The sequence below is a fragment of the Amblyomma americanum genome, chromosome 1, assembly GCF_052857255.1.
Source record: "Amblyomma americanum isolate KBUSLIRL-KWMA chromosome 1, ASM5285725v1, whole genome shotgun sequence".
NCBI classification, from domain to species: domain Eukaryota; kingdom Metazoa; phylum Arthropoda; class Arachnida; order Ixodida; family Ixodidae; genus Amblyomma; species Amblyomma americanum.
This window is the reverse complement of record NC_135497.1, coordinates 306417796-306445276: the sequence shown is the minus strand read 5'-3', so window position 1 is coordinate 306445276 and position 27481 is coordinate 306417796. Positions and strand designations below refer to the sequence as shown.

The window sequence follows — 27481 nt, the reverse complement described above, 5'->3', positions numbered from 1 at the left end:
ACTTCACATGCATAGTTGATGACTCATGGAAGCAAATCACACCTGTGTCATCAGCATGTTTGTTTTCAACCAGTTTTCTGGGTAGCACAAAAATTTTCGAGCACTCCCCAGAGGGCACTATGTATTGTGAAAAAGGCAAAGTGAAGAACTGTTCAAAATGTCTAACACTATAAACAGCCTGAAGACAGTGAAATGGTCACTGATGCACACGAAAACTACACATTCTCAACGAAGTTGCTTGCGAACAAATCAGAAAACTGCTCTTCAATCAAGCTAAGTGGACATGTAACAAATGGCACTGGGAACAGGCACTGTCACTGTATACAATGTCACAGAAACTTCACTGCAATTCTGTGTGTTACAATGTTTTCATCTGTAGCATGACTCCATCACCAGTACAAGAAAATTGTCTGCATGAGAGCAAAAGAATTACATTACTCTGATCAAGTCTCGTCTTGGAACACAAGCATGACAGAATGGCCATCCTTCACACAGTTGGTATTTACTCAAATGTAATGAGTCATTTTCCTAATGAAAGCAAAAATCACTCGTCGCACTATAGATCAGTGAATATTATTATTAACGACTCATTTATTTTAGTCTATTCTGAAATGGCAAAGTAACCCTCGCATTATGATTGTGCTAAATTTTGGTAAACACAGGTAGTTTGCAATGTCTCTAGGAAAATATAATAAAATGATTTCCCACTGAAAATTTATGCTCTCCATGTATTGCTAAAGACAACTACTAGCTCATGCTGCGGTGTACCAACTACCATAGCTACTGGCCAGTCACTTCAGTGAACGATAACAGATGCAAAAAAAAAATTCCTCGAAAGAAAGCTTCAAAAATCATGTTAACATTAGTACCAGTAACAGCACATACATAGAAAATACTTTGCAGTACTGAGTGCTGCGTCGTTCAGAGAAAATTTTGAAAAAATTAATTCTGTAATCACTCACTTGTTCCTGCTAAATTTTCGCACAGAGGTGGCAACTGGTGGTAAGTTAAGTTTTATGCAATGCTTGGATGGGGTACTTGCCCGAAATGGTGAGAACTGATCGAAAGTCCACATCGTATGTGACGATGCCAGGCCAACAAAAAAAAAAAGACTATTTCGCAACAGCTGTACTTGAAGCACCAGCTCATCAGCGGGAGAATGACGAAAGCAGACAAACATGAGACACAAAACGAAAAGCACTCCCCAAGGTTTCAGGGTCAAGAGATGGCACTGCCGGTACAGCTGTTGCGGCACTAGGTTTTTTGGTCCGGCATCGCCACATACGATGCGGACTTTCGATGAATTCTCACCTATTCAGGAGTTTTTTTTTAATTCGAACACCTGCCATAAGGCACAAGGCCAGAGAGTCAACCAAAACGTAGTATAAAACAAAAATCGCCACTAAATGCCACCTCTGTGCAATATTTGAGCATGAACAAGGCAGTGGTTTGGGCGGGAGAATTTTTCTTCGATATTCCCTATGACTCAACCCTCAGTATTGAAAATCTGGTCTCTCACTTCGTACAAGCTACCAGGCACTGAATGCAAAAGATAGGAAAATGTATACCTACAACAGCACAGGTGCAAAAGCATGACTTTTAGAAACTGCAAAAGACATACAGCTTGCTTAACATCTCCAAGTAAGGGATGGCGCATACTATATTTACACTGGAAACTGCCACTGTACAATGTGCTGTCGCCCACAAGGCACTCAAGCACACAGCGATGTTGGCCTAGATCAACGAACCACCGCTATCTATGACAAAGCGGATATTCTCAGAATAAAAAAACATCAGTTAGAAAACAGCAAAAATTAAGACTAATATCACCACCACAGGCCTTTTTCACAACTATACTGCAGTGATTTTTAAAGCAAACCTTGGAGGCTTACAGAGCTACATGAGAGAAACGAAATGATTATGAACCTGAATATTGAGGAAAGTTTTGTATTGCAACCACTAAGGCAGGTTTATTACACAAGAAAGATTACATGAAAATGAAACAAAGGAAACTGACTGGTTTTATGGAGCAAAACATCTCAAAGCGACTCAGGCTAAGGGGAATGCCATAGTGGTGAGCTCCGGATAATTTCGACTGCCTTAAGGGGAGATGCAAGTCTTGAAACGATCAAAAATGAGAAAATTTCGTTTTGCAAAAATGGCATATTCGGGATTTATACTCTCTAAAGTTCCTACCTAAACAGTTTCAAGGTCTAAATTTGACCTTCAACTATGAAAATATACTTCGCGCCTACGAAGCACGGAAATGGCGATTTCGGAGCGAAATGCAGCAGGACTTGCACCCGTCGCTTCCCATGCCGCATCCATGATGGCCGCCATCTTGGTTTTGTTTGAAAGCTGGACCCCTTCCCCACTACCTGGTATTACGCACTACTGCGAATTATTTTTGGAACATACGCATTCCGCTGTTTTTTTTTAGGCCTCTGCAATAACCTCCGAATGGCTGGCACGCGCACTTCACATGCGATTTTCTCAGCTTTGTGTTTTTTGCCAACACGACTAGCCACACAAAAGTTTCTATTATGTCTTTATGGTGCAATTTCAATTCATCTTACACAGCTGAACTCAGAAAGGTCAAACATTACAAATTTTATGAAACTTAATGTCACCTAATTACTTCATAATAATGGTGCTTGTACAAAAAGCAACATTTTTATATGACGTTATATTTCAACAACAGTATAATTACCAGAGCTTCAGACGGCAGAAATGTGGAAACTGTCTTCACGACCCATAAGAATTTAACTAATTAGGTTAAGTTATTTTCCTATAATAAGAAACTAATTGAGGTATACTGAAACTAATTATTTTATGTATTATTAAGAAATACATACACACTTAATTTCATTACAATATCTTTATTAATCAAAATGTTCATTTCAAGACCCGCATCTCTCCTTGACGTGCACCAACATCACACAGCACACGGGCCTCTAGTGCTTCCATCGCCGCGGCCGGGATCTAACCAACGTCTTTCGTGTCAGCAGCCGAGCACCATAACCACTGAGCCACCGTGGCGACTTACAAAACAAACTGATGCTTAGTGGCACCACAGTTGATCAATTCTACCTCCAGCTCTCGGAAGCACCACACAAAAATGCAGTCCACAGTTCTTGCTTAACAAAGACGTCTGTTATAATCTTGAGCAGGATCTATACTCTGTATCATACATCACGTGCAACACTGTCAAAGCTGACGCTCCTGCTTGAGAAGCCTACATCAATTACCAAAATGCAGTGCATTCCTTGTGATGAGCAAAAAATAGTATATGCTCTGCCTGAAGGATTCAATGTTTTTAGCATACTGGAGACGTACCACCAGTTTGCCGGACGCCTCCCGTGCACGTGCAGTGACATGTGTGCAAAGTGGCGCCACTGCGTGTGCGCAGGAGGCATCTGGTGAACCAGCACAAGTCTCCGGCAGTACGTCTCCGGTATGCTAAAAATGTTTCAGACCACTTGGCCCCAAAACAAGCGCGGAGTAACAAGCCTCCTTTTATTTTTTCACGCGGACTACTTCCACATCTTTCACAGCATTGCACCTAATGCATGAAACATAGTATGTACACAGTACTGCCAACATGATGCAATCAATAAACATTCCTGCAGCCTGCATTCCTTGACTGAAAACAGCATTAAATTTGGTTGCTGGTAGACTGCACTACTCGCCTTTTCCTGTTCCATGGTGCACCTACTGCTGAACAAATGCCAACAGTCGTGAACAGCACAACCACCATATTTTTTTTTAGGACAAGAACACAATGGAGTTGTCCTCAATGTCTCGTCAACATCACAATAATGCAGACCTCATGGCATATTAAAAAACAGGCAATGCAATGCACACAAAAAGATAGGTCCCAAACAGTTGCAGGGGTAACCCAATTTGATGCTGACCTGTCGGATCCCGATCGTTTTCTGATCCACCATAGCTTTGATGTTCCAGAAGAACGGACGGGAACACCGTTGGCACGTGTCGCTCTCCCCCCACTCAGGAGTCTGAGAAAAAAAAGTACACACATTCAGACACGGCAAATGACAACATCGGCTTAAGCAGGTTAACAGATTCCTTTGCAGCTACTACATGCTGCGAGGGCGTGATGAGCCAGATGCCTAGTTGAACCCCATTCACTACACATGCACCTGCAGTAGTGCACAAGCCTGGGAAGCTCACACATGGTTTTGGTGGCAGTGAAGCACGCTGTGCCCGAGTTCCAAAATTTCCATGAGCACAAGTGCCTTATAAAATGTGGCAAGCAATTAACAGCATGCATTTTGTACCTTTCTTTCTGAACACTAATTTTGTCATGATGCCTCATCTCAAAGTACCATATAAACACTTGTTAAGGGCCGCACTTTTTTTCCAGATTTGAGGGTGAATATTTGGGGTGCGGCCCATACACACTATTTTCGAAATTAATTTTTCTGAAAGTACAAACACACCAATCGGGAAATTAGCGGCGTTAATTCTACGTTCAATCGCCACTCACGGTGTATTCCGACTCCGAGCTGGTGCTGTGCTTTTTAAGTTCTAGCCACCCTAGCTGTGCTCTCTGGTTGCTCTAGTGCACGCTCTTCCCACAAGAAGTCGCTGTCAATGCGTAACCGTTGAGCAGCTCTTCTTCCAGTTTGGGAAACTTGCACGGCTTGCCTCAAAATGCGCGCTTTTGCAGCTTGTGTTCCTCAATGCATCATTTTGGTTCCACCATCGTCAGAAGCACTTCTCGCCCACTTCAAATTTCCTTCCCGCCGCACGCTTGCCGTGTTCGACAGCAAACTCCCAGCTGTGTAGCTATTAAAGGTGCTTGCCCATCGTGCTAAAACTGCTGAAACTATAACGCTCGGCAGCAGCAAGCGAAAGCCAGATCTATAGGGAACCACAACTCCCGTGCCTTTGACAGCCACAAAAAGCTGGAGATAGTGATACTGATGCTGATATGGATAGCGGGAGCCGGCGGAGGAGGAAAAAGTTGACGATGGTGATAATGAGTCGCGGCCTCTGGCGCCATCCGTGGGCGGAACCTGGAAGCTCCTGTGCGCATGCGTCGCCTCTGCGATCAAGAGCACCGTTGCTCGCAGCCGGAGCCGATCTGGATGCCACGGCACATGCACATCGAAGGCTATACCCGCACGGGTCATGTGGAAAGTTTGGGTGCTTACAGGGATATTTTTTTCTTCTAATATTTCCTTCTGGAAAAAGACTACGGCCCATACACGGGTGTGGCCCTTGCAGGAGTTTACACGGTAGTACTTCACTGTGGTGTTTCTATTAGCACCAGGTTGAAGGAGCAAGAAAGCATGTGCTCTAGACCAATCAATCACTTTAGCAGGGAAACCAGAGCTTCCCATGCATGTGCCCTTACCATCCGAACACACTGATTATTAACTTTTTTTTTTGTAACCACTGCTGCGAAACCGAAACAAGACTGCCCCAAGTTGGAAGGAAAGACAAACCAAGCATGCTGGGAAAGAGAAACCACCGAGCGCCCCTTGGAGGGGCAATCGTGTCATGTAACTCGAAATAAACGGATGTCGTTTGTACTCGTTCAACGAAGTTGTCTATTTTTAGCAAAAGCGACATAAATATAAGCTGGTGCCGAAACCCGGGATATACCCCGAGACCGAACGAAGACGACTACCTGGATGCGGCGGCGACGAATAACGAAGAAAAAGCCAATTTCTACTCCGAAGACACCACCCAGTGCTACCGAGTGCAGCGACATGGAGAGACACAAAGCGAAGAGATTAGCTCTCCAGTCGCAGGTGACTCGACTCATTGCGGATATTAACTCCTGCATGACAAGCCGCACGGGCAACGAAAAAGAACTCGGTGTTTTCTTGGCAAGAATGAGCTCTCTGCAGACCCGTCTAAACGAATCTAACGCCGCTGTCGGGGAGCTACTGCCAGCGGAAGAAGCGGAGCAGGACTATACCGAAACCATCAAGTATGACGACAAGATCGTTACATACATTGCGAAGCTCCAAGCTGAGATAGAAGAAGTTCAAGGGAAGACTCAGCTGAAAGAAGAGCCATCACCAAGCAACGACGCAGGCGCGGCAACCATGACCTGCCAGGTGATGCTTCCAAAATTAGAGCTCGTAAAATTTGACGGCAAAGATGTGTCCTGGCAAGAATTTGGGGAACATTGCGAGCAAATGATTCACAAGAACTATCACCTGACGACCTTGGACAAGTTCGGGTATTTAAAATCGGTTGTGATTGGCGAAGCAGCAAGAACGATCAAGGGCCTTCCGCCCACATCGCAGTGCTATGGCGACGCCATCTTGCTGCTGAAAAAAACGCTTGGGCGGTGAAGACGCCATCGTACAAGCGCACATGTGAAAGCTCTTGGACCTTGAACCTGTGCGAAGCGCCGAAGACATATGGTCCCTCCGACGGTTATACGATACCCTCGTCTCTCGCCTCCGTGGCCTGGAGGCGCTGGGCCAGAAACAGGAGACTTACCGCACGCTGCTCTACCCCGTAGTACAAGCGCCCTGCCGAAAGAAATATTGCTCGAGTTCCACCGAGCCGTGGCAAGGGAGGAAACCTCGAAAACGTCAACACAGAGCCCGGAACGAACTGGATCTCCGCTGCAAAGACAGCTAAAAGAAACAGCTGTAAAATGTACTCTGTCTTTATTCTCGAAGTTAATTGACTTTTTGAGGATTGAAGTGCAAAGCCGCGAGAACCTGGTTGCTCAACAAGGTAATAGCCAGGAGCACCAGGTATCAATGCTGAAGACATTAAGCCCAACTGGGAGTTACAAGAACAGCACTGAAAAGAGATTTAAATCCTCAGCAGCTGTACTACAACAGTCAGCAAGAACAGATCATTGTGTTCTTTGCAAGGAGAATAACCACAAAACCAACGCCTGCCGTGCTGGCATTTCATTAGAAGAAAATGCTACGTTCGGGAAGACGCTGCTTCCGCTGTACGAAGCCAAATCACCGCTCTAACGAATGCAGAAGCAGCATTAAATGCGGTAACTGTGCAGGGCGGCATGCGATGATAATGTGCGATCCAGAATTTACCCATCCGAAAGTCAAAGCGAATGCAACCGATGTGACAATGTGACAACAGTCCCCGTGAATTTGCAATCTACAGTGAAAGAAACTTGGAAACGAGTAGTACTGCTACAAACGGCAACGGCGTAGTGTGCCGGTGAAACGAAAGCGGTATACTTAAATGCTCTCTTTGACGGTGGTAGCCAACGTTCATTCATTACGAAGTGAGCATCAGAAAAACTCAGGCGTCGAGTTCTTGGAAGAGAAACGTTGAGGGTTGGCGTGTTTGGTGGACACTAATCAGAGCGAGACTTTAGCAGAGTGCTGGTGTCGCTAACCGCGCAAAACAAGAAGATCCAACAGATCGAAGTCCTTGAGACAAACATAATATGTTAACAAAGAATCCCGATTCCTGAACACAGGATCAAGGAACTACTTGGACCTTTGGCTGCAGCTGACAGGACCTGCAATAACGAAAGAGGTGTCATCGACCTCCTCATCGGGTCAGAGCATTACTGGGAACTTGTAACTGGAAGAAGCAAGCCGCTAGATGGAAAACTCCAAGCAGTCGAAACTGCCTTTGGGTGCTGCATTCAAGGACCAGTAGAAGTAAAGATAGTTGACTCGCAGTGCATGCAAACCATGCCCTTCGTATATCACTGGCCGAGAGTGAGACCATAAACTGCTTGGAACGTTTCTGGACCCTGAAGTCTATCGGAGTCACGGATGACGACAACTTTGAAGGGCAACGGCTGCTCAATTCTTTCGAAGACCATATAAGGCGTAGTGGATCACGATATGAGGTAGCCCTTCCTTGGAGGCAAAACATTGATCTAAGTGACAACAAGGAGACTGCTGAAAAACGACTGTCCCAACTGACAAACCGCCTTCGAAGAACTCCTGAATTGCTGGAAGCCTACGACGCGGTCATCAGACAGTATTGCATGGAAGACATAGCTGAGCCAGTGGTAGAAAAGGAAGAAGAGAGAAAGCTGATCTACTACATGCCGCACCAGCCGGTGTTCCGAGAAACGAGCAATTCGACGAGACTGAGAGTGGTTTTCGATGCTTCGTCGCGTGGACCGAGGTTAAAGTCATTGAACCAAAACCTCGAGAGTGGTCCGAAGTTGACAGCTGACCTTATCGCACTGCTATTGAATTTCAGAAGCAACAAAATAGCCTTGGTGGCAGATATTGAAAAGGCATTCTTGCAAATAGAGATGAGAGGACGACAGAGATGCCTTGTGCTTTCTGTGGTACCAACGAAACCAGGTGCGAGTGGAACAACAGGCGAAGTGCAGACTTTTCGAATGAAGCGAGTTCCTTTCGGAACCACAGAGAGTCCTTTCTTGTTGACCGCAACTCTACAGCATCACTTGAAGATTATGGAAGAAGAGAATCCGGACACAGCATCACTGCTGGCGCATTCCTTGTATGTGGACGACCTCTTAACGGGAGCAGAAAATGAAGAGGGAGCCCTGAAGGTCTATGAAGAAGCTAGGACCATCTTCAGTGCGGCCCCTGTGACACTGCACAAGTGGGCGTCCAACAACCAGACATTGAACAAACGATTTGCAACGGATGATTGTCAAGCAAGACACTTAGGATACCTCCCAGGGGTCCTTAAAGTGTTAGGACTGACATGGAGTCCCAGCAAAGATAACCTCACAATCCAGCGAGCTACCGGAGCCAGGAACAAGCACTAAAAGGTCCATTCTGAATTCGACAGCAAGACTGTATGACCCACATGGATGGCTAGCTCCATTCACGGTCCGGGCAAAGGCTTTATTCCAAGAGCTGTGGCAAAGAAACGTGGAATGGGATGACAAGCTGCCACAGGATCTGGATGAAAAATGGATGCTGTGGTGCGAGGAACTAAACGAATTGAAAAGAGTTCAAGTGCAGCGCTGCTACAAAGCAGGCGCAGTCGAACCTGCCAGCAAAACAGTCCTGCACGTATTTGCTGACGCCAGCCCAGTGGCATACGGTGCAGTGGCCTACATCTGCATAACAGATGCGGATAGGATCACAACTTCGAGCATCCTGATTAGCAAGTCAAGCGTTGCCCCGATGAAGCAATTGACTCTTCCCAGAATCAAACTGATAGGGTGTCTCTTAGCTGCCAGGCTAAGTCGATACATCCTGAGAAGTTTGAAGCAACCACCACAGGTGACACATTACTGGACTGACTCAACAATCGCACTGCACTGGATAACAGGAGAGCCCGCTCAATGGAAACAATTAGTGAAGAATCACGTAACTGAAATTCAGCGCCTTACCGACACCTCTGCATGGATACATTGTCCCAGATCCGAGAATCCGGCGGATCTCATGACCAGAGGAGTTACAGCTGATCAGCTTGTTGAGAGTTCCACCTGGTAGGAGGAAACGTCCTGGATAAAGGTGACTGAAAACACGTGGCCATGCTTCTCGTTACCAAGGAACATTCCGACAATGGAGGAAGAAAAGTGAACTGTGAAGTCCTTCATACGACAAGTTCACCTGAAGCTCCAAAGCTGTTAGACGCAGATCGATACAGCAATGCAACGAGACTCTTCCGTGTGACAGCTTGGATATTACGATATGTCAACAAGCTACGACATCTGAGTACTAACCAAGGATCACTGACGGCAGTTGCACTGGATGATGCCGAGAAAAACTGGATACGGCAAGCTCAGAGAGAAGACCTGGAGAGAAACTCAATGTGCGAAAAAAGGTGATCGCTTTCCAGCAGACTCGCCGCTGAGGGACACTCCAGTGTTTGTTGACGACAGTATTGTCCGCATAAGCGGCAGACTTCAACAGAGTGGCAAGCCGTACGACGAACGCCATCCAGTTGTACTGACAAGGCGACATCGCCTAGCAGAATTGCTCGTGCGTCAACCACATCACCAAGTGCTACATGGAGGAGCAAGGGATACTTTGGTACAGCTAAGAGAGAAGTACTATGTTGTACGAGCCCGCCAGCTGGTAAAAAGAATCATCAAAGGATGCATAACCTGTCAACGGTACAATGCACATCCAGTGACTGAAGTGACTGCACCACTTCCACATGATCGAGTGACCCAAGCTCAACCCTTTGAGGTCTCGGGCGTGGACTTTGCATGGCCACTTCTGGTGAAAGGAGAAAACTCGCTGTACAAGTCCTACATCACACTGCTCACCTGTGCCGTGACACGAGCAGTTCACCTAGAGCTTGCAAGGGACATGACAGCGGAGTCGTTCTTGATGACTTTCAGACGTTTCATCTCAAGGAGAGGTGTACCCAGAGTCACCTACAGTGACAACACACTTTCCTTCAAGAAAGCCAACAGAGATCTTTTATACCTCTGGAGCTCTATCCTGAAAGCAGAGGTGCTTGACTACTTTGCAATGACACGAATCGAATGGAAGTTCATAGTAGAGCATGCCCCATGGTGGGGTGGCTTTTATGAGCGACTCGTGGGATCAACCAAACTTGCTCTCAAGGAGTTATCACTTCAAGGTTTCTGTCCTTCGACGAGCTAGCAACGACCTTGGCCGAAATTAAAGCTGTTTTGAACTCCAGACCTTTAGCGCACGTATACGACGGACCCGAAGAACCGGAACCTCTCTGCCCTTCCTTCTTGACAGGAAGACGCCTCACATCGCTGCCTAGCGTGGGAAAAAAAGAAGCTGAACAAATCAACGTATCCCTTCAGAGACTGTGGACCCAACGCCAGCAGACCACAGAAGCTTTCTGGCGTAGGTGGACCAGAGAGTACCTAGAGGATCTGCGAAATGTGCAAGGTCAGAACGAGCGCCAAGGAAAAACAATCAAGGAAGGCGACTTGATTCTTCTTCGTGACAGTCTTCAACCATGGCAGCAGTGGTAGATCGCAAGGATTGATAAACTGTTTCCGGGAAGAGACGGGAAGGTGCGGTCGTGCCTTCTGAGACTACCTGGAGGATCACCGCTCAAGAGACCAATCGAACTCGTGTACGTACCCTCTGGAGTTAACGTGAAAAGAAGGAAAAAATGACTGAAGTCATTTTAGGGGAGAATGTGTTGCAAAACCGAAACCGAAACAAGACCGCCCCAAGTCGAAAGGCAGGACAAGCCAAGCATGCTGTTTCCCGGGAAAGAGAAACCAACGAGCGCCCCATGGAGGGGCAGTCGTGTCACGTAACTCGAAATAAACGGATGTCGTTTGTACTCGCTCAATGAAGTTGTCTATTTTTAATGAAAGCGACAACTACAAGCAAAAGCTGAATGCACCGGGTTTGCTCATGTAGAAAGGAATAGGTAAGGACAGTAGCCCTGTAGCCAAGCAGTACAAATATTCTTGATGTGCACATCCTGTTCACTTGTACCTTCTGAGAAGCCAGCAGCACACACCTACTTACAGATTATGTGATGCAGTACAAATGCCAATGCAAGTGCATCAGTTGTGTTTTACTTTATTATAGACATCTGGTGCAGAGCATCTTGGATAGAATCATACAACAGCATGAAATTCAGTGTTTGTATGAAAACTTTTGGAGCAGCTTAGTGGTCTGGCTGGCTTTACGTCCATTAAAGGGGCGAACACCTGTATTTTAAGGAACCTATTAATTTTTTTTGAGCGATGAAAAATTTAGTACCTAAGGTGCTTTGTTTCACAACAGTTTTCTTATAAACACTAGAAAATTTTTACCGAGCATTCTTTAATCAACGGATGAGCCCGATTTTATGTATCCCAATGCTAGAAACCATGGATAAGCAAGCACGATAGCAATTGCACACTGGCACAAATGACGAACTAAGAACTAATATACTGACAAGTTTCAGGCCGTGACATCACGGAGATACGGCGGCGCTGGCATCAGCAGTGGCTTTCGTTGTGTAGGCAAAAGGCGGGACCATCCACCTTGGGTACGCCATGATTTAGTGCCTTTAAACATAATTTGTGATATTCCGACGAGTTTTAGTGCGAGTGGTTCAGCCACAAAGCAGAAGAAAGGAAGCGGCACAAGTTTTCACAAGTTTATGACGGCTGGATCGGGGCAAAAGTGATGGGCAGCGGCAGTAGAGCGGAACAAGTTCGGCGACGGATCAGCTGCGCGGCTAGTATTGCATTTCTGTATCGAAATGTGGCAGTTTGTATCTCTTATTCCACCTGGTTGCCTTTCAGTCGCGCCTTGGAACAAAGAAAAAAAAACGCCTGCAGCTCATTAGCGTTATGTCGGGTCCTCATTATGAGGAGTTTAGATGTGATATTCCATGTGTGCATGATTGTAAGTTGAACGCAGCGGGCCTTTTTCAAATGCAAATCACCTGGACTACGTGCCAGGCCTCTTTCAGCGCAAGAAAGGCAAAGTAGCTGCTACCAGTTGCCTTCAGTGTTCATAGGGAGCCACTAAGTATGATGCTTGAGGCAGCACTGGTTTGAGGTAGTTTTTCTCTATTTCAACTTTCGCGAACTTAAACAAGTGCATCTTTTCGACACCGATCCTAGAAAGCGATTAAACGTTGCTACGATCTCTGCAAAGTAAGGCAGTGTTATTTCCAAGATTACCTCATTTTTCCACGGCAGGCCGATCAGAACCTGGCGAAAACAGCAAATACCAAGCCACTCTGATCAAGTAGAATAAGGTGTGCACTTGCAAATGCAAATTTTGAAGTAAGCAGAATAGACTAAATATTTAGCTGTGCAGAGCAAACGCAAATTTCGTAGGAAGCTCGAGGAAAACACCTGTATGCACTTGTGCAGCTCTCCAAAAGCGAAGAGACAAAAAAAAAGCATTCTTGCGACCATTACTGGTGGAGCAAGACGTCGACTCCTGCACAAATGTCTATTTCATCCAGCAGTACAGAGCATTTCAGTTCACTGTGGCCTCGAAAAGAACGGAAAGATTGCATTTGCCTTAATCAAAGTAATTGTGCAACATAAGTGCCCAGCAATAATCCGCTTCTCCGAAGTGGGCACGGAGGAACCAGGAGGCACATCACATGGTACATCATATAAATAAGCTGCTTTGCGTCATGCATGACGTCGCCCTAGTTTTTGCACTTAGCGATCAGTTATGCTGTATCGACCCAGAAGCAACTCTAGACGATTAGTTTTTCAGTGTACCTCAAGCTTTCTCGGTTTCATTTAATAACTCAACGAAGTAGCCCAACGTAGTCACACTGTTGCTGCCAACGAGGAGTGGAGAAGGAAGCCAAAGGATAGCTCTGCCTGGAAATTCCGTCTGGCAAACAGGTTGAAAAAGCGCAGAGCTACTCCCTGGGAATCATTAAAAGTGTTACTAACCACAAGCAGCGTGCATGCTTTGAAATATTCGCATGTGCAAGTTGGTTTCGAAGCCAGCATCGCTTGGAGTAGTGTACGCATGCTACATTTTTTTCTTACACCCCTCGTCGCTGCTGACTGCAGCGCAACCTTTGTTTACAAACATGACGCTTGTCTACAGTCCCAAGCGCCTGCCAGTAACTATAGTTTTAGTATGGCATAGCATCCATTTGTGTTTTCACACCCAAAGCTATTAGGACGCAGTGACGAATGGCTCGTCGTTGACAGTTTCAGAGGACAGTACAAGGTAACCATGGTTACCACACCAACAAATGCGAAGCACTGCGTTGCCATCTATCAACAAAAGCTCAAAGCACTTCATCGGCATTTAGAAGGAAGTGTTTTTCATTGAAGGCCTCCCTGGAGAGGACATAAACTTAAATAAAATATGCAGTATTCTACCGAGATGTGGTCACAGGGTGGGATACATTGATAATGGCAAAGTAACTAAAAGGTGTCTCTTCAGCTTGATTTATGCAATTTTCAATGCCAAATTAAAATAATAAAACCTCGTTTCTTCCAATAGTACAGTGCACAATTCTTACACTACGAGGCAAGGTCTTTTCATGTCTGTCACAATCTCATGACACGTTTTGCTCAGATGTCAGTCCCTTTAAATCAGTTAAATTATGACGAACAGCTTACTCTGACTGGAAGCAACCAGAAGGCCAACAGAAGCATGAATAAAATCAACTGTGCATTTAAAAGGCTTTGCCTTGCCTATTTGCTGCTAACAGCAAACAAAGCAGGCTTGATGAGGGAGTTCCGGATGTTCTGAACCTTCCTTGAGTTTATTTCTATGCTGAAATAAAAACTCGATCACCTTGATCACCTGCCTTATGTAGCAGGGCTAATACACACCATCTGAACAAAGCTCTAACTTCTGCTACACTAACACGTCGATTTCCTAAAGAAATCCGCTAGCATCAGCGAAGATGCGGTAACACACACGGGGAATAACTAGCCTAACACTGTTGCCTACCGTATCTACTTGAATGTAAGTTTTTTTTAAACTGACAACAGAAGTGAAAAGCCAGATCTCACTTTGCGAATGCAGAAGAATTTCTATAATACAATCACAGTTGCCAATAAGAATTTGCAAAAGTCCATGTGCGGAATTTCAGATGTTCCAAACACTCTCCCAAGCCACTATGGATGATGCCTATGAACGCACGAGCCGCGGCCACACCTTCAAGCACTAAGTGATGCCCGCACATTGGCAACGTTATGACCGTCAGACGCGCGATATGCATCTAGAGCAGCGAGCAATGGCACATGGCCATAAATAAATCCTGTCAACTATAAACCGATCTGCATGAATACGTTTTCAGTGTTTCTCCATTTTTTTTTTTTTGGATGATACGAATTTTTGATGATTCAAACATTTTCTGTGACCCCGTGAAGTTCGTATCGAGAGTCTACTGTAGATCATTTGCACCGACACTAGTCAAGACTAGATACAATAGCTTAAAAGCACAGTCAATAGTCATTAAAACCCCCTAATGCAATCAAAAATAGCTTGATTTCACATAGTCTACGTTAAGAATAACACTTCACAAACTAAATATTTTCAAAATATTTAAATGAAGGTACCCACAAGTAAGCGAGTAGAGTGGGCTGACATGAGATGACGAAATATGAAGTGACCTGTTGCATAATCTACAGATTGCATGCTGCATTAGTGTCTGGTTCATAAATAAAGGCAACTCAGATACCTCAACGTCTAAAGAAGTGCTTTTCACCCCCACCGGACTGGTCCTGCCAAGTGATTGGCAGAGCTCCTGGCAGCTCCTGGCCTGTCCAAACTGTACTGGCAGTGGCAGCACGTCATCACTACCTCTTTTGTGCCGGGCTCTCATTCCACTGCATTACTTTTATTAAGAAGCCTACACTCAAGGTGATGTACTCTTGCACCCAGAATACCACTCTACTAGTCATTTCTACTCATAAAGAGATTTACATTAACACCTTAAGAGAGACAAACAGGCAAGTGTGCACACTGTTGCCAAGTGGGTTACAGCAGCCTGGTATGAATCGTCTTAGGAGAAAATTATCCTTGTGTTCACAGAATGCACGATTTCAAATGCACCTGACACAAGTGAGGGCGAATTGTTCTGGGAGGAAACTATAGACACTAAAAATCTGACTGTGATAACGACGGCAATAATGACAATGAAGACAAGACATAGGAATGCCAATTTTTTGGGTACTCCTGTTCACAACCTCGTATCTAACTTTCAGCCCCCCATACACATATTGCAGTCTCGTTTCTAACCTTTTTTTTTTTTCCTAATCTGTTTTGTGCTGGCAAATGTAACCCTTGCATTACAATTGTGGTTTTGCTACATTCAGGTAAATACAGCACAATTGATATCCTTACATGAATCAACTACGTTCTATATTCCAGAACACATACCTCTATCCTCTTGGTTGTCATGTTCCAGAAAACCAGCATTGAATCCTCACCCGCTGAAATAAGAGTCTTTCCTGGACTATGATAACACAAGGCTGTCACTTTGTTGCTGAAAGTAAACAAGAGGCAGTATTTTCAGTGTGCGAAAAGCAGACGAAGAAGCAAACCACCCAAAAATATTAAAAGGCAAATGCAGCCAAAAAACCGCAATAGCAACAATTATATACAGTTTCCTTATCTAATTGGGGTCATAAGTTTTTTTACTCTACACTGCCACAGTTAACAGGACACACATGCACATGCACACACGTAAACACGCACCACTACATTAGCATACATAGCTACTACTGTCAGTGGAAAATCGCTCATTTCTTTGGACGTCCTGGGCTTTTAAGGCATCACAAAGGAGAGCTTTGCAAGGACTACCACCTATTTGAAAGACAACAAAAGTTTACTGATACTGAAACTATCGGCAACTTCTACAGAGGAAACAAATGAGACTCACTGGTGTCCCTGCAGTTCGTAGGCTGTGCCTTGCTTGCCACCAATGTCCCACACAATGATAGTCTGGTCGAAGCCACCAGAGAAAAGCAACTTGCGCTCTGCATCCCAGGTTAGGCACCGTATGCTACCTGCAACAAGCACACACAATGCCAAGCAAAGTCTGACGAGCTTCTAAATGAAAACTGAGCACAAGCTACTTTTTCGAAAAGATCAATGCTTCATGAAGAGTAGTGCTGGCTTCTAAAAACACCATGTGCAGTCAGCAAATCAGCAACAACTACCTCATGTCATGAAGCCTGACAAGAGCAGTAGATAAGCTGCAGCTTTAGGCGTGCGCACAGGAAGGGAGGGGTAGCAGGGGGTGCCCTCCGTAATCATCTAAGTCTAATCCATACCTTTACTCTGTCGGACCTGTCCAATCATTGTTTAAAGTGCATTGTTATGGCAATACAGGTTTTCTGACGATACTGACCGCCAAGGACCCATGATGCTGCATTCTAAGAACTGTTTACTTGCCAGGTCACTTTCAGGCAATCTTTTCAGGTTCTTTTTTGCAGTTAACAAAAGATAGATGTGTCATATATTTTCCATGGTTCAAACAGAATGGAAATTCCGTTGGAAGTGCGTTGTTACATTGATGCCTCAGTGGCGCAGGGACTGCCTTCCTCTGCCGATGTTACACATGGAAGTAAAAGCTACTGCTGAATAGTATTTTGTATATTTTGCAATTCCATCAGATTGAAATAAACATTTTACATTTTCAAAAATTATATAAAGCGCACTTAGGACATGTGCGCTTGCAAAAGCATTTTTTGTCATTGAATAAGTCGCCTTCATCTAATCTCGCTAAGCACTGTTCAAAATGCAGCGGCTGCAAGCCTTTGCTTGACCAAACTAAAATCTTGTTCGGACACCCTAATCAGCTAACCAGAGAGATTTCAGAGGCCTATCACATCCGTAAGAATCAGCACACGTGTGTTGCCGACCCTATGGTGGTTTTGCATGAAAGAGAGTTTTGTTATCTTGACGCACCTGTATGAGCACTTTTACTGTCACGCCTGCGCGATGGCTTTTGTTTTGTTTGTGATTGTTCTTCCTTTTGTGTGTTTCTCGAATAAACGCGCAGTTGCGAATAAGCGCTTGTGTTGTTTGGTCTCCCTTGTCTGTTGTCCTAAGTGCGCTTTATATAATTTTTGAAAATGAACAACCAACTAGCTCAGATGTCAATTCTGCTTCAAACATTTTACAGCCATTACTCATCTTTGTGCTGCGTTTTGATCATAGGGGCCTCGGTGGGAGGGGGCTGGGGAGGGGGGTGAAAAGTGGCTTCCCCTAATAAAGAACCCTGAGCATGTCTATGGCTGCAGCAATGCTGTGCAACCTGCTGATATACAAAACAATGCCCCAGCTGAAATGTGCAGCTCTTTTCACAAGACAGACAGCACACAGGAAATATAATAAGGAAACCATTTTTCACTGATAACTTAGCTGTGTCCACAAAAGAATCTGGACAAGTTAAACTTCGATTGGAAGGTTGCAGTAAAAAGCTCATTTGATTGTTCAAGCTAGGTACTGCCTGGTTTTCAACATCAATTACATTACAAAATTACAAAAAGATAAAATAAATATCAGCATCAATCAAACTACTTTAGATACTGAAAACCACCATGAAACCAAAAACTTCATGTGAAATTCCCTTAGCATCTTTCACTATGTTAACACTTAGAAAAATTCACAGCCATCTAGAAAACCATTGAAGCTCGAAAATGGCAACCTTGTGATAGCTGCATGGAGGTAATCTTTGAAACATGTTGCTGTGACATGAGTTCTAGAACTGTCAAGTCAATGAGAAGGTTTTATTCTATCGACGTGCACCTATGCAATTTTTTTTATTTTCATCACAAGAGTAAGCATGACAAATTTTGCACAATCCTAATGAAGAAAAGGTAAAACACTTCAAACAAAACAACTCAGCTGATAAATCACTCTCTGAAAATCTGACACTGACATCTCTGGGAATGAACAGCAAAGCCATTTGTCACAAGCTTTCACTTTTCATACTGTGCAAAGTTGTCTGTACAAACGGAGCTGTTTATAAACTGCCACCACATGGACAGAATATGCGTGCAAGTGGTCAGCATAATTGCAACACAGCTCTAAGACCACTTATGTGCTTCACGCATGAAAACAACGAGCCACCTTTCCAACAAAACAAGAATGGCCACCACACTGTATAAAGCATGCCACAGCTCACATTTCTGAAATCAAGAACAGCCCTTGTGAACTGCATGAAATGAACATGAGTAAACAGTTGGAACGTTAAAAATATGCATATCTGAGTAAGGCCTCACCAGAGTGCCCCTTGAGAGTAGTAACAGGCTTGTAGCCAGTTTGCTCCACCTTCAGCATGGTTATCTGGCCAGAGTAGTCCCCAACAAATGCATGCTTGGACTGGGCATCAAATCTAGCAGATGCCAATTAAGGAAGAATAAAGACACCACAGAGAAACAGTCAGCTTGGTCAGTAAAACTAAGAAACACAGCCTGCTGGTGACTAGCTCTACTAACTGCCAAGCGCTAAAGGATTTAATGCAAGAGTAAAGCAATGTTTAAAATCCCTGCAAAGTACTTAAAATGGAGTGCCCATTGCATACTAGCTGGCTCCTGGCATACAGTGTTGTGCCAAGCTTAAAGCATATATAATACAAAATGTACTGCAATTACTATTATATAAGCAGTTTAAGGCTGCACCACAGGTTACGAGTGAGGCCGGAGAAGGAATGGCTCTGGCATTACTATGAGCGCATGGGCTTCTTTAGCGTGCACTGAAACCTCAGTGCCCAAGCATCTGCACACCTTTCACTCATACAAACACTAGACACCGAGTCAGGATTCCTTACCTGCTGTGTTGCTGCAGTGAGTACATATAGCCAAAGACACCCCTCTAATCAGTGTTGTTGCAACTATACACCTTATTAAATGTTCATTCTTGTACAACATGACCATCCTCCAACAAGACATTTTTTTTAAACTCCAACAATAAATTTGCACAGAAAGCAAGTACTGCATCAAGAGCCCCAATAACTGCCAACATGTCCAGTATGCAGCATGATTTTGTAACAGCCCTACACCTGACAAAACTGGGACTGTGTAGCCCTGTGTTAATAAAAAAAAATTGGCAGCTTTCAAAACTGACCAGTTTAGAACAGCAACCTTGCTCATTACACAACATTTCAGGATACATGTGGGGAAGTTATACCAAGATTCCAGATGTGGCTTTACCAAATGGCAATGACAAATTTCGAGTTAACACAAAAACAGTCAAGTAATCCCCAAATGCCCACCCCTAGTTTAACATCCGCCAAAATTTCAGGGCACAGTTATTTTTTTTCTTTGTGCCTCTCTACAAAAAAATTAAGCCCTACAAACCGACAATAACCTTATTCACAGCCAGAACACAACAGTCGCAATACCAGCCTGAGTAAACAAATAAATGCTTCATTCCCGAGAAAAAGGCAAGGAAGCATGGGAAAAGGATACTGGAGAGCCATGCACCAGGCCCCACTCTGGAAGGCACCCAGTCGCCGGCCCGTCTCTGAGCAGTGCCACAGGAAGTGCTTGTCCCTTGCCACGCTCAGCACCCACTCGGCAATCAAGGAGAAAACTATGCCCATCACCCGGCCCTGGTGAGCTGCATGCCAGACCACCCAAGGGTTCAACTGAGCGCTTCTGCTGCCACTAGCAACACAGCCAGTGGGCCACAGGATTCCCATCTCTCCCACAGCTTAAGCACCAACAGCTTTTCGCATGTGCGGCGAGGGGGCTAAACATCAACAGAGTGCAAGGTATATCAAGGCACCTTGCAGATATTGCACACACTTATATAATAACAAGATTACCAGGCACACTGAGAAAGCTAAATGCCTCGAAGAGGGCAAGTCAAAATGTGGTGTCTCAGAATGCCAAAGGTGTTGTCCAGTAAACAGAATAAACTGAACTCTGGCACTGAATTTTAACTTGCAGTTTAATCGAACTGAGGCTTTGATACGGTCAATATCAAGAGTATCAAAAAGGCTCCCCTGAATTCGAACCCATTTCCGCTGTCCTTCGAGACAGTGTTTCATCCAATGCTAGCTTGCATGCACATCTAATAGAAGTGCAGCTACCAATTAAGCACTGCACAAGGAATGTTGTTGACTGATAACTATAGGAACACAAAGTGCTCAAGTTCTAGCTTGAACACTACCCTAGTTGCACATTGTACCCTAGGCTTGCAACATACCCCTGCAATAATGAAGGAATATTTGGTTACACGTATTCTTTGTGTAATACTTGGTTACGCTTTTTGGTGTAACAAAAAGCAACCTCCATCACAGTACAATCAACATCAATTTTCACTGGAATCATGGCAAGCAAATTAAAACTCACCTAAGTAATTTTTCTGGTGAGTCATCTTGTTGAAATCATCAGAAATTTGAAACTCCTAGAAGCAGAAATGAAGACAAGACTGAGAACTTGCCAGCATAAAGAGGCCGTGAGTCGTACACTTATAACTGTACCACTTTCTAGCAGCCCACATACCGATATGGAGCCATTGTCCATTCCAATAAATAGCCTTCGAGTTTCAGAGTTGTAGTCCATTGCTGATGCAGCAGCTAGGAAAAAAAAAGTACCAGGGTGATGCTTAAATTAAAATGTTTTTAAAGAATGAAGAAGCCATCTAAACCACGAGGAGTAAAAAGCAAGCTGATAAATATTCGAAAGAAAAATTTCCTTCGGTGCTTACAGGGCATGTTGTGGCATATGCTTGGCCAGTACTGCCCGGTATCTCTTCGCAGCCATACCCTGACAGTCCTGTGAAGCAAGCAACATTATGTTTGCCCAGAAAGCAGACATGACTAGGTTGGTCCTGCCAAGGACAGATAATGAGCAGTTCATGCAAGCCCACACCAAATTTTCAGTTGTTTACAATTTTCCACAGCGGTTTAGAACTAAGCTATGACATCTCACCTCCAACTTCAAACCATAAGGAAAGGATGAGGCATGACGAACAGTAAGCAAGCTGCTCATTAAACAAAATTACAGACTCTTTTGACATGCTATCAGTGCTTCCATTCGAAAACATTCACTTAATGGGTCCAGATTAGGCACATATGTGATAAGGCATATGTGCGTAGGGTAGATACTGAAAAAAGAAAACAGCAATGTAACTTTTAACAAACAGCATCAAGTAGCACCACGCAGCTTGCTGTAAAATCCTCATGCTCACCTTTCCTGATAGTAAAAAGGATCCTACAGTGGATTTAAATGACTTCTCTATGTTGCAAAATAGGTTGTTTAACATACTACTAAACCATTTGACATTTATCTGTTGTTTACAAAACAAACCAACCAAAAGCTCCTGGCAATACCATCGAAGCTCTCAATAGCTACTCATATGACATAACAATAGAGCACATACTGTTTTCACCGTGGTGGCCAGAGTATAATGGCTCATTAACTGGTAACTCATGCCTATAGCCAGCATGACCAAGTCAAGCCTAAGTGATAGCTTCTACAACTATATATATCACACAAAATTGACCATTTTGGTTATCAGACTTATGTCACCACTCATGCAGATGATTTTATTCTAATGGTGTATGGGCAGTTTGGCCAAACAGCGCAACGGCTAGCATGTTTGGCATGCTCGAAGTGAGGTCAAAGACCCATTTTCCTAAACATTTCACCCCAAGGATTCGAGCATTAGGTCAGGGGAAATGTTGTACCCACTGGAAAACTGGTGAGTGCCCGGCAGCACAGGGGTCTGAACCCGACACCTCTTGCATACATGGCAGATGCCTCAACCACCAGGTCATGTATACACGAAAAATACAGCATGGGACCTTAACGCAGTCAGTTTTTTCATGAAAGAGTTGGCATGCTCGAAGTGAGGTCAAAGACCCATTTTCCTAAACATTTCACCCCAAGGATTCGAGCATTAGGTCAGGGGAAATGTTGTACCCACTGGAAAACTGGTGAGTGCCCGGCAGCACAGGGGTCTGAACCCGACACCTCTTGCATACATGGCAGATGCCTCAACCACCAGGTCATGTATACACGAAAAATACAGCATGGGACCTTAACGCAGTCAGTTTTTTCATGAAAGAGTATGTCTGAAAACCATGAGCTCTGCTTTCGGGGGAGCAAATGAATGATGTATGCGACCATCTTTAGCGTCCCATCGAAAAAAGAAAAAAAAAAGACGAACTGGCTAGCTCAAATTAGTCTAGAAAAGTGTGCATTTCACACACATTCACAAAGGTAGGGCTAAATGCCTATAAGCCTAAGGTGTTCAACACACTTTGCCATGAACAAAGGCATGCACATAGGGGGGCAGCGACTCCCCTATTAGGCGTGTGGAAGGCGGGTGCATATATTGTCCCATAATGTTCCCTGCTATACAGAAGACACAAACAGGTGCTACCATAAACTTTGGCCCACCCCCTTATCGGGAGACCTGTGCAACGCCTATGGCCATCAAACTTTCCATTCCATACACACGTTGACTGGCAGCATAGTCAAATGTCTAGACACTACAGCTCGTCATTTACTAAGGCTAAAGTGGTACCATATAAACAAGTGTAGCACCACGGATCGCTACACAAAGCTGGCATGAGAAGCATGCTCAGGTCAAAGCAACTTTTAATGGTTGGGTTTTTCAATACACTCAAAAGCTCTGCTAAGACATGCTCACTATATTTCAATACACAGCTTGCACAGACGTCACAGCAACTACCACGGTGGCGAGCCAGGAGCACTGTGACAAGGTGCACATTTCTATAGCCCCTTATTGCGCCTTCTCTTGACCTGCACTAGGAAAACGACACATGATTCACAATCACGGCACGCGTGACCTCACATGCAAGCCACCTAAAGCAAAAAAAAAGTGACGAATAGAATTCTCATACTGAAAGTCAGGGGTGCTAGAAAACGATAAAAACAAATACAGGAAGCATACACAGATATGATGCATAGGAAACCATAAATGACAAAAAACTGCTAATGGAATTTACATTTTTTTTTACACGTTGTTTACAACTATATCAACTAATGTGTGGTGCACGACAACTTGAAGCAGGCACAAACAAGAGCTTGTCTCAGAGAATAAGCCTAACAGGTTAGCAAAGATGCCTCATTTTACATGCCATCTTTATAAACTATAAAGTCGAAGAAGTTTCTCAGCACACAAGCTTAGAGCCCTGTGAATCAGCCTTAACCCTTTCAGGCACCATTCACCATTCCGATTCAACACAAATATTTTTTTTCCTAAATAGCTTATCCAGGCCTCAAAAAATTAAGAAAATTCAAAATTTTTTACAAACTTTGAAACTAATATTAAAACAGTGGAATTTATGAAATTAGGACCCGAGGGAGTGTGGAATCATTTTGTGTTTAGAAGGTGCCCGTGACACAATACAGAAAAGAAACACCGACATTAGAGCTGGTGGCGAAATCGTTCAGCACGAATGCAGCAGAAAACAAGCTGTCAGGCTCGCAGTTCTGGGAAAGATCTTTTGGCTGTGTTTGATATTTGGCATAAAAAAAAGGTGCCCTATTAGCAAGGTGAAGAGTACACTCGCAGAAAAAGCAGACAGTTCATAATGTATACAACTGTCTACACAGTGCTATAAAGGTTTAATTTCTGTAATGCATTTTTCATTATTTGTAACCTGCTGTACCAATGGAGTCTGGATCACCAATATTTCAGTGCCCATTACAAAGGTTGCATAACAGTCTGACTGCTGCACAAGGTAACAACAGTAAAAAGCTGGAGACCATGCACCTGTGGTCAGAACAGTTGCTCGGCCTCCAACCATTAGCAAAGATTGAATATGGCCATGAACCTGGGAGGTCACGTTTTCAAAAAAGTGCATCACGAAATAAAGACACCGCCTCAACAAGCAGCAGCGATACCTCTTATAGCTACAATGTCTTTATCACACTGACTTATCGTTACTGGGTGACAGCTGTATGTGTATTCCTACGAGTTCTGTTAACAGTCCCTTAGATTACTTAGATTATGAAATGATGCCATCGTGTACCGAGACACGCCCACGCCAAAAGATCACTGAAAACTAGGGCAGACGAAGTAGACGGGGCTTCTGCGCCCTGCTGTGCCGTTTAACTTCTGATAAGTTTCAGACGCAACACAAGTGCCACCGCTCTGTTTACAACAAGGAGGGAATGCATATTTTGTGTTGGAACAATGCCAAGCGCCAGCTCCAAGATTCACCTGTCATCGCTGATGCTTATGACTCCTTCCTCGCCCGGAATGATGACGGCAACGTTCACTGGCTCCTGGTGGCCTTCGAGCTTGTTGATCAGCTGAGGCTTCTTCGCGTTGCTGACCTGCCCGTCTGGCCCAACGATCGGCTTTATTTCCGCAGCCATGGATACGGCGATTCCACGGGACACTCGCTACCTGTCAAAACCACAGATACCAGATACCACAAGCGTTAGGAGGCCGAAGGTTACGTTAGCAATAACAACGATGTCTCGGCAAGAATCGGTTGCGATAGCGAGGCAGCGCAATGAGCAATAAGCAATTCCGGAGGCGCTATCAAGAATTCATGTGCTGCTGTAAGCCTAAACTCGTCATAAGGGGGCGGCTGTGTCGTCATACCATCAGACTAGTAAGCAAAGCTGTACCGCGACTGGTGCTGTTTACTTACAAACGAGTCGTACCTTTTATACATGCAACTGCTGCCGAAGAGGGTCACTGCAACTGCTTTCGTGAAGTTACCAATTTTTCGGGATTCTCTCGCCGACGCCCGTCGCTCAAAGCGGCGACGGCCCGGTTGTTTCCGCCGTCGTCGGCTGCGAAGCGCTCTCGACCTCTGGCGGCTGCTGATGCGAGAGCCGAGCCAACCAAGCTAGCCGTCGGCAGATGGCAGCACGAGGATAACGTGGCACGTGCGCATACTGGCATCGTAGAGCTAGTGGAGTTGCGATACGGGCATACTTTGAAGCTGTTCTGGTTGACGTGGCTGAACTATAACGTTATTGTACATTTGCCTTGGTGACCGCATTAGTAATTTTCGTAATAACCAAATCATGAGAAGGTATGCTGAGACACGATTGTCAACCGAATCATGCTCTCCTGACCGGTGAAAGGCACTAAATATTTTCGTGTATTGACGTACAAAAATACCTAGCCTATCAAAGCATCCAAAAGTATGTTGTCAATAAATAAGTACTTCCAGAGAACTGTGTTCGCGACGAAATAAAGCCTACAAACGTCTCAAGCAGTTTCAAGCGTCAGATGATTTGACCTTACTACTCCCACGTGCTAGGCTTCAGTAAACGCGGTTCAGGTCGGTTTACTGGGTGTAGGAAACAGCGGTAGGACAAAATAAACTTTACTTTTGTAGAAAAAACCTTAAGGCGATCCTTCGCAGGCGAAAAAAATGCAAAAAGAAAACGGAGAATAGTGGTTCATGTGCACGCTGCTAGGTTGGTCTCTCAAACACCAACTGCCGTGCTGAGAGTGCGCAGGTTCGACATCCATACCATATCCATACCCTCCCACCCCCCCACCCCCCTTTTCCGCAACCTTGTCTAATTAACTCTAAGCCCTGAAAGTTGTATGATGTGATATCGCGCAGACACCGGGTGAATGATGATTAATAAAGGAGTTTCTATGCTATAGTGAAAACGCAAGTTGGGGTTTTTCTCAGTCCGTGGCTGACTACATACTTCAGGGGTCCTGAGCACGCGGCTCGCAAGTTTTCAATAACTGTTCGCAATGGTTCGCAACAACCAATAACGTGCTAGCAAGCGCACAAGATTAGCCAGACCCTGCCGTTATAACGCGAGCGCCTCATTCACGATTAAATGCTGCAAACGTCGAACACCACGCATTGCTAACAGTGCGTTTAGTGCACAAGCGACAGAGGACGTGTTGTTGGATGAACCAATTTGTGCACTCTTTTGGAGCAACATTTACACACAAAAAAAAACAAAAGAAAAAATCTGGGCTTTTCCACATCTACCAGGGTTTCGTCTGTTATCCCACTCTCTGGTTTTTTTTTTCTCTCATTTTCTGTGCAAAATTACCTCGTATATACAATGATTTCCTAATAATTTTTCATCAGAACGATAAAGCGTATTGTCGTTCCCTCTTGCTTTAAAATATAAAAATGAAGAAGCGCAAATGATTTCATCATTACATTTTCTCGTACTATAGGTATAATCCACGGCATTCTGTGCCCGTTTTCTAGTGAACCATTTCTGAAAGCACTCATTTCATACATTTGTTTTGAGCGTTGCAAGCTCGCTCTCGTAGGCGCGGACAACTTTTTCAGGGTTTGGAAACCGCTCGCCATAATTTTTTTTTTTTTTGCATGCACGGAAATAGTGACTGCAGGAGACGGGCACCAATTACTTAAGCCCAAAATGTATCGTAAATAACTTGTAACGTCTATAATGGTGATGATTGACGAGGGTGGCGCTGGTAAATAGTCTCAGGATAAGATTACACTCAACATAAGTACACAAAAGTAGAAGATTGGACAGCCGCCGCCGTAGCTTAGTTAGTAGAGCACCACACGCGAAATTCGGAGGTCGTGTGTTTTGATCCCACCGGCGGCATATGGTTGCAAATTTTTCTTCTACTTTCCAATCAATTATTTTCAGCCCTAAAAATTACTATATTTATTTCCCATATATTAACACCCCAAATTAAAAAAAAAAGAAGAGACAGAAACATTCCTGTATGCTTTCCTTGGTAGCGGTGACTGTTGGCTTTCATCATATATATATGGGCAGCAAAATACATCTAAGATGCTGTTCGCAATCTTTACACTGCCCCCCCCCCCCTTTCCTGCTGCTCAGTCCGTCTAGGTTTATTTATTTCGGTTGCTTCGAAAAAAAATCACTGTCAGTTAGCTTGGGGTAGGTCACGAATTATCGATTTGCATGGCGTATCAGGTTTTGCTTGGATTGAACTGGCTTACCTTGGTCGCTATACAATAACTTTGCGTGACATTGCATCATTTGAGACTTGCACTGGAATGGAATGGGTCATGCTCATCCTCTACATTCACAGATTCCTGGGAGTCCTCACACCTCTCCTGGCGCAGCGCCACTGCCCTGCGATGGCCTCTGCTTCCATCGGTGGGGCTTGTGAGGCCGAGGTTGCTCTTCGCGAGGAAGCTCTCGCGACTAATCATTTTGACTGAACTGCCACCTGCCATGGTGGGCAGT

General features: G+C 44.5%; 1 protein-coding gene across 2 annotated transcripts in view; it reads right to left on the bottom strand.

Moving 5' to 3' along the window:
• Wdfy2 (WD repeat and FYVE domain containing 2) overlaps positions 1-25115 on the bottom strand; it is a 41128-nt gene extending 16013 nt beyond the window's left edge. The window contains exons 1-10 of one of the 2 annotated variants that reach the window (XM_077649658.1): positions 24962-25115; positions 24510-24698; positions 21021-21088; positions 20816-20889; positions 20663-20717; positions 19775-19925; positions 18587-18699; positions 16237-16363; positions 15735-15840; positions 3915-4016 (exon numbers count right to left, since the gene is read on the bottom strand). In XM_077649658.1, coding sequence (XP_077505784.1) covers positions 3915-4016; positions 15735-15840; positions 16237-16363; positions 18587-18699; positions 19775-19925; positions 20663-20717; positions 20816-20889; positions 21021-21088; positions 24510-24667 — 954 coding nt within the window. In that variant the 5' untranslated portion in view covers positions 24668-24698; positions 24962-25115. Of the gene's footprint in view, positions 1-3914; positions 4017-15734; positions 15841-16236; positions 16364-18586; positions 18700-19774; positions 19926-20662; positions 20718-20815; positions 20890-21020; positions 22054-22288; positions 24699-24961 lie in introns of both variants that reach the window. The other variant, XM_077649659.1, reaches the window with a different exon arrangement.
• Between the last annotated feature and the right edge of the window lie 2366 nt (positions 25116-27481).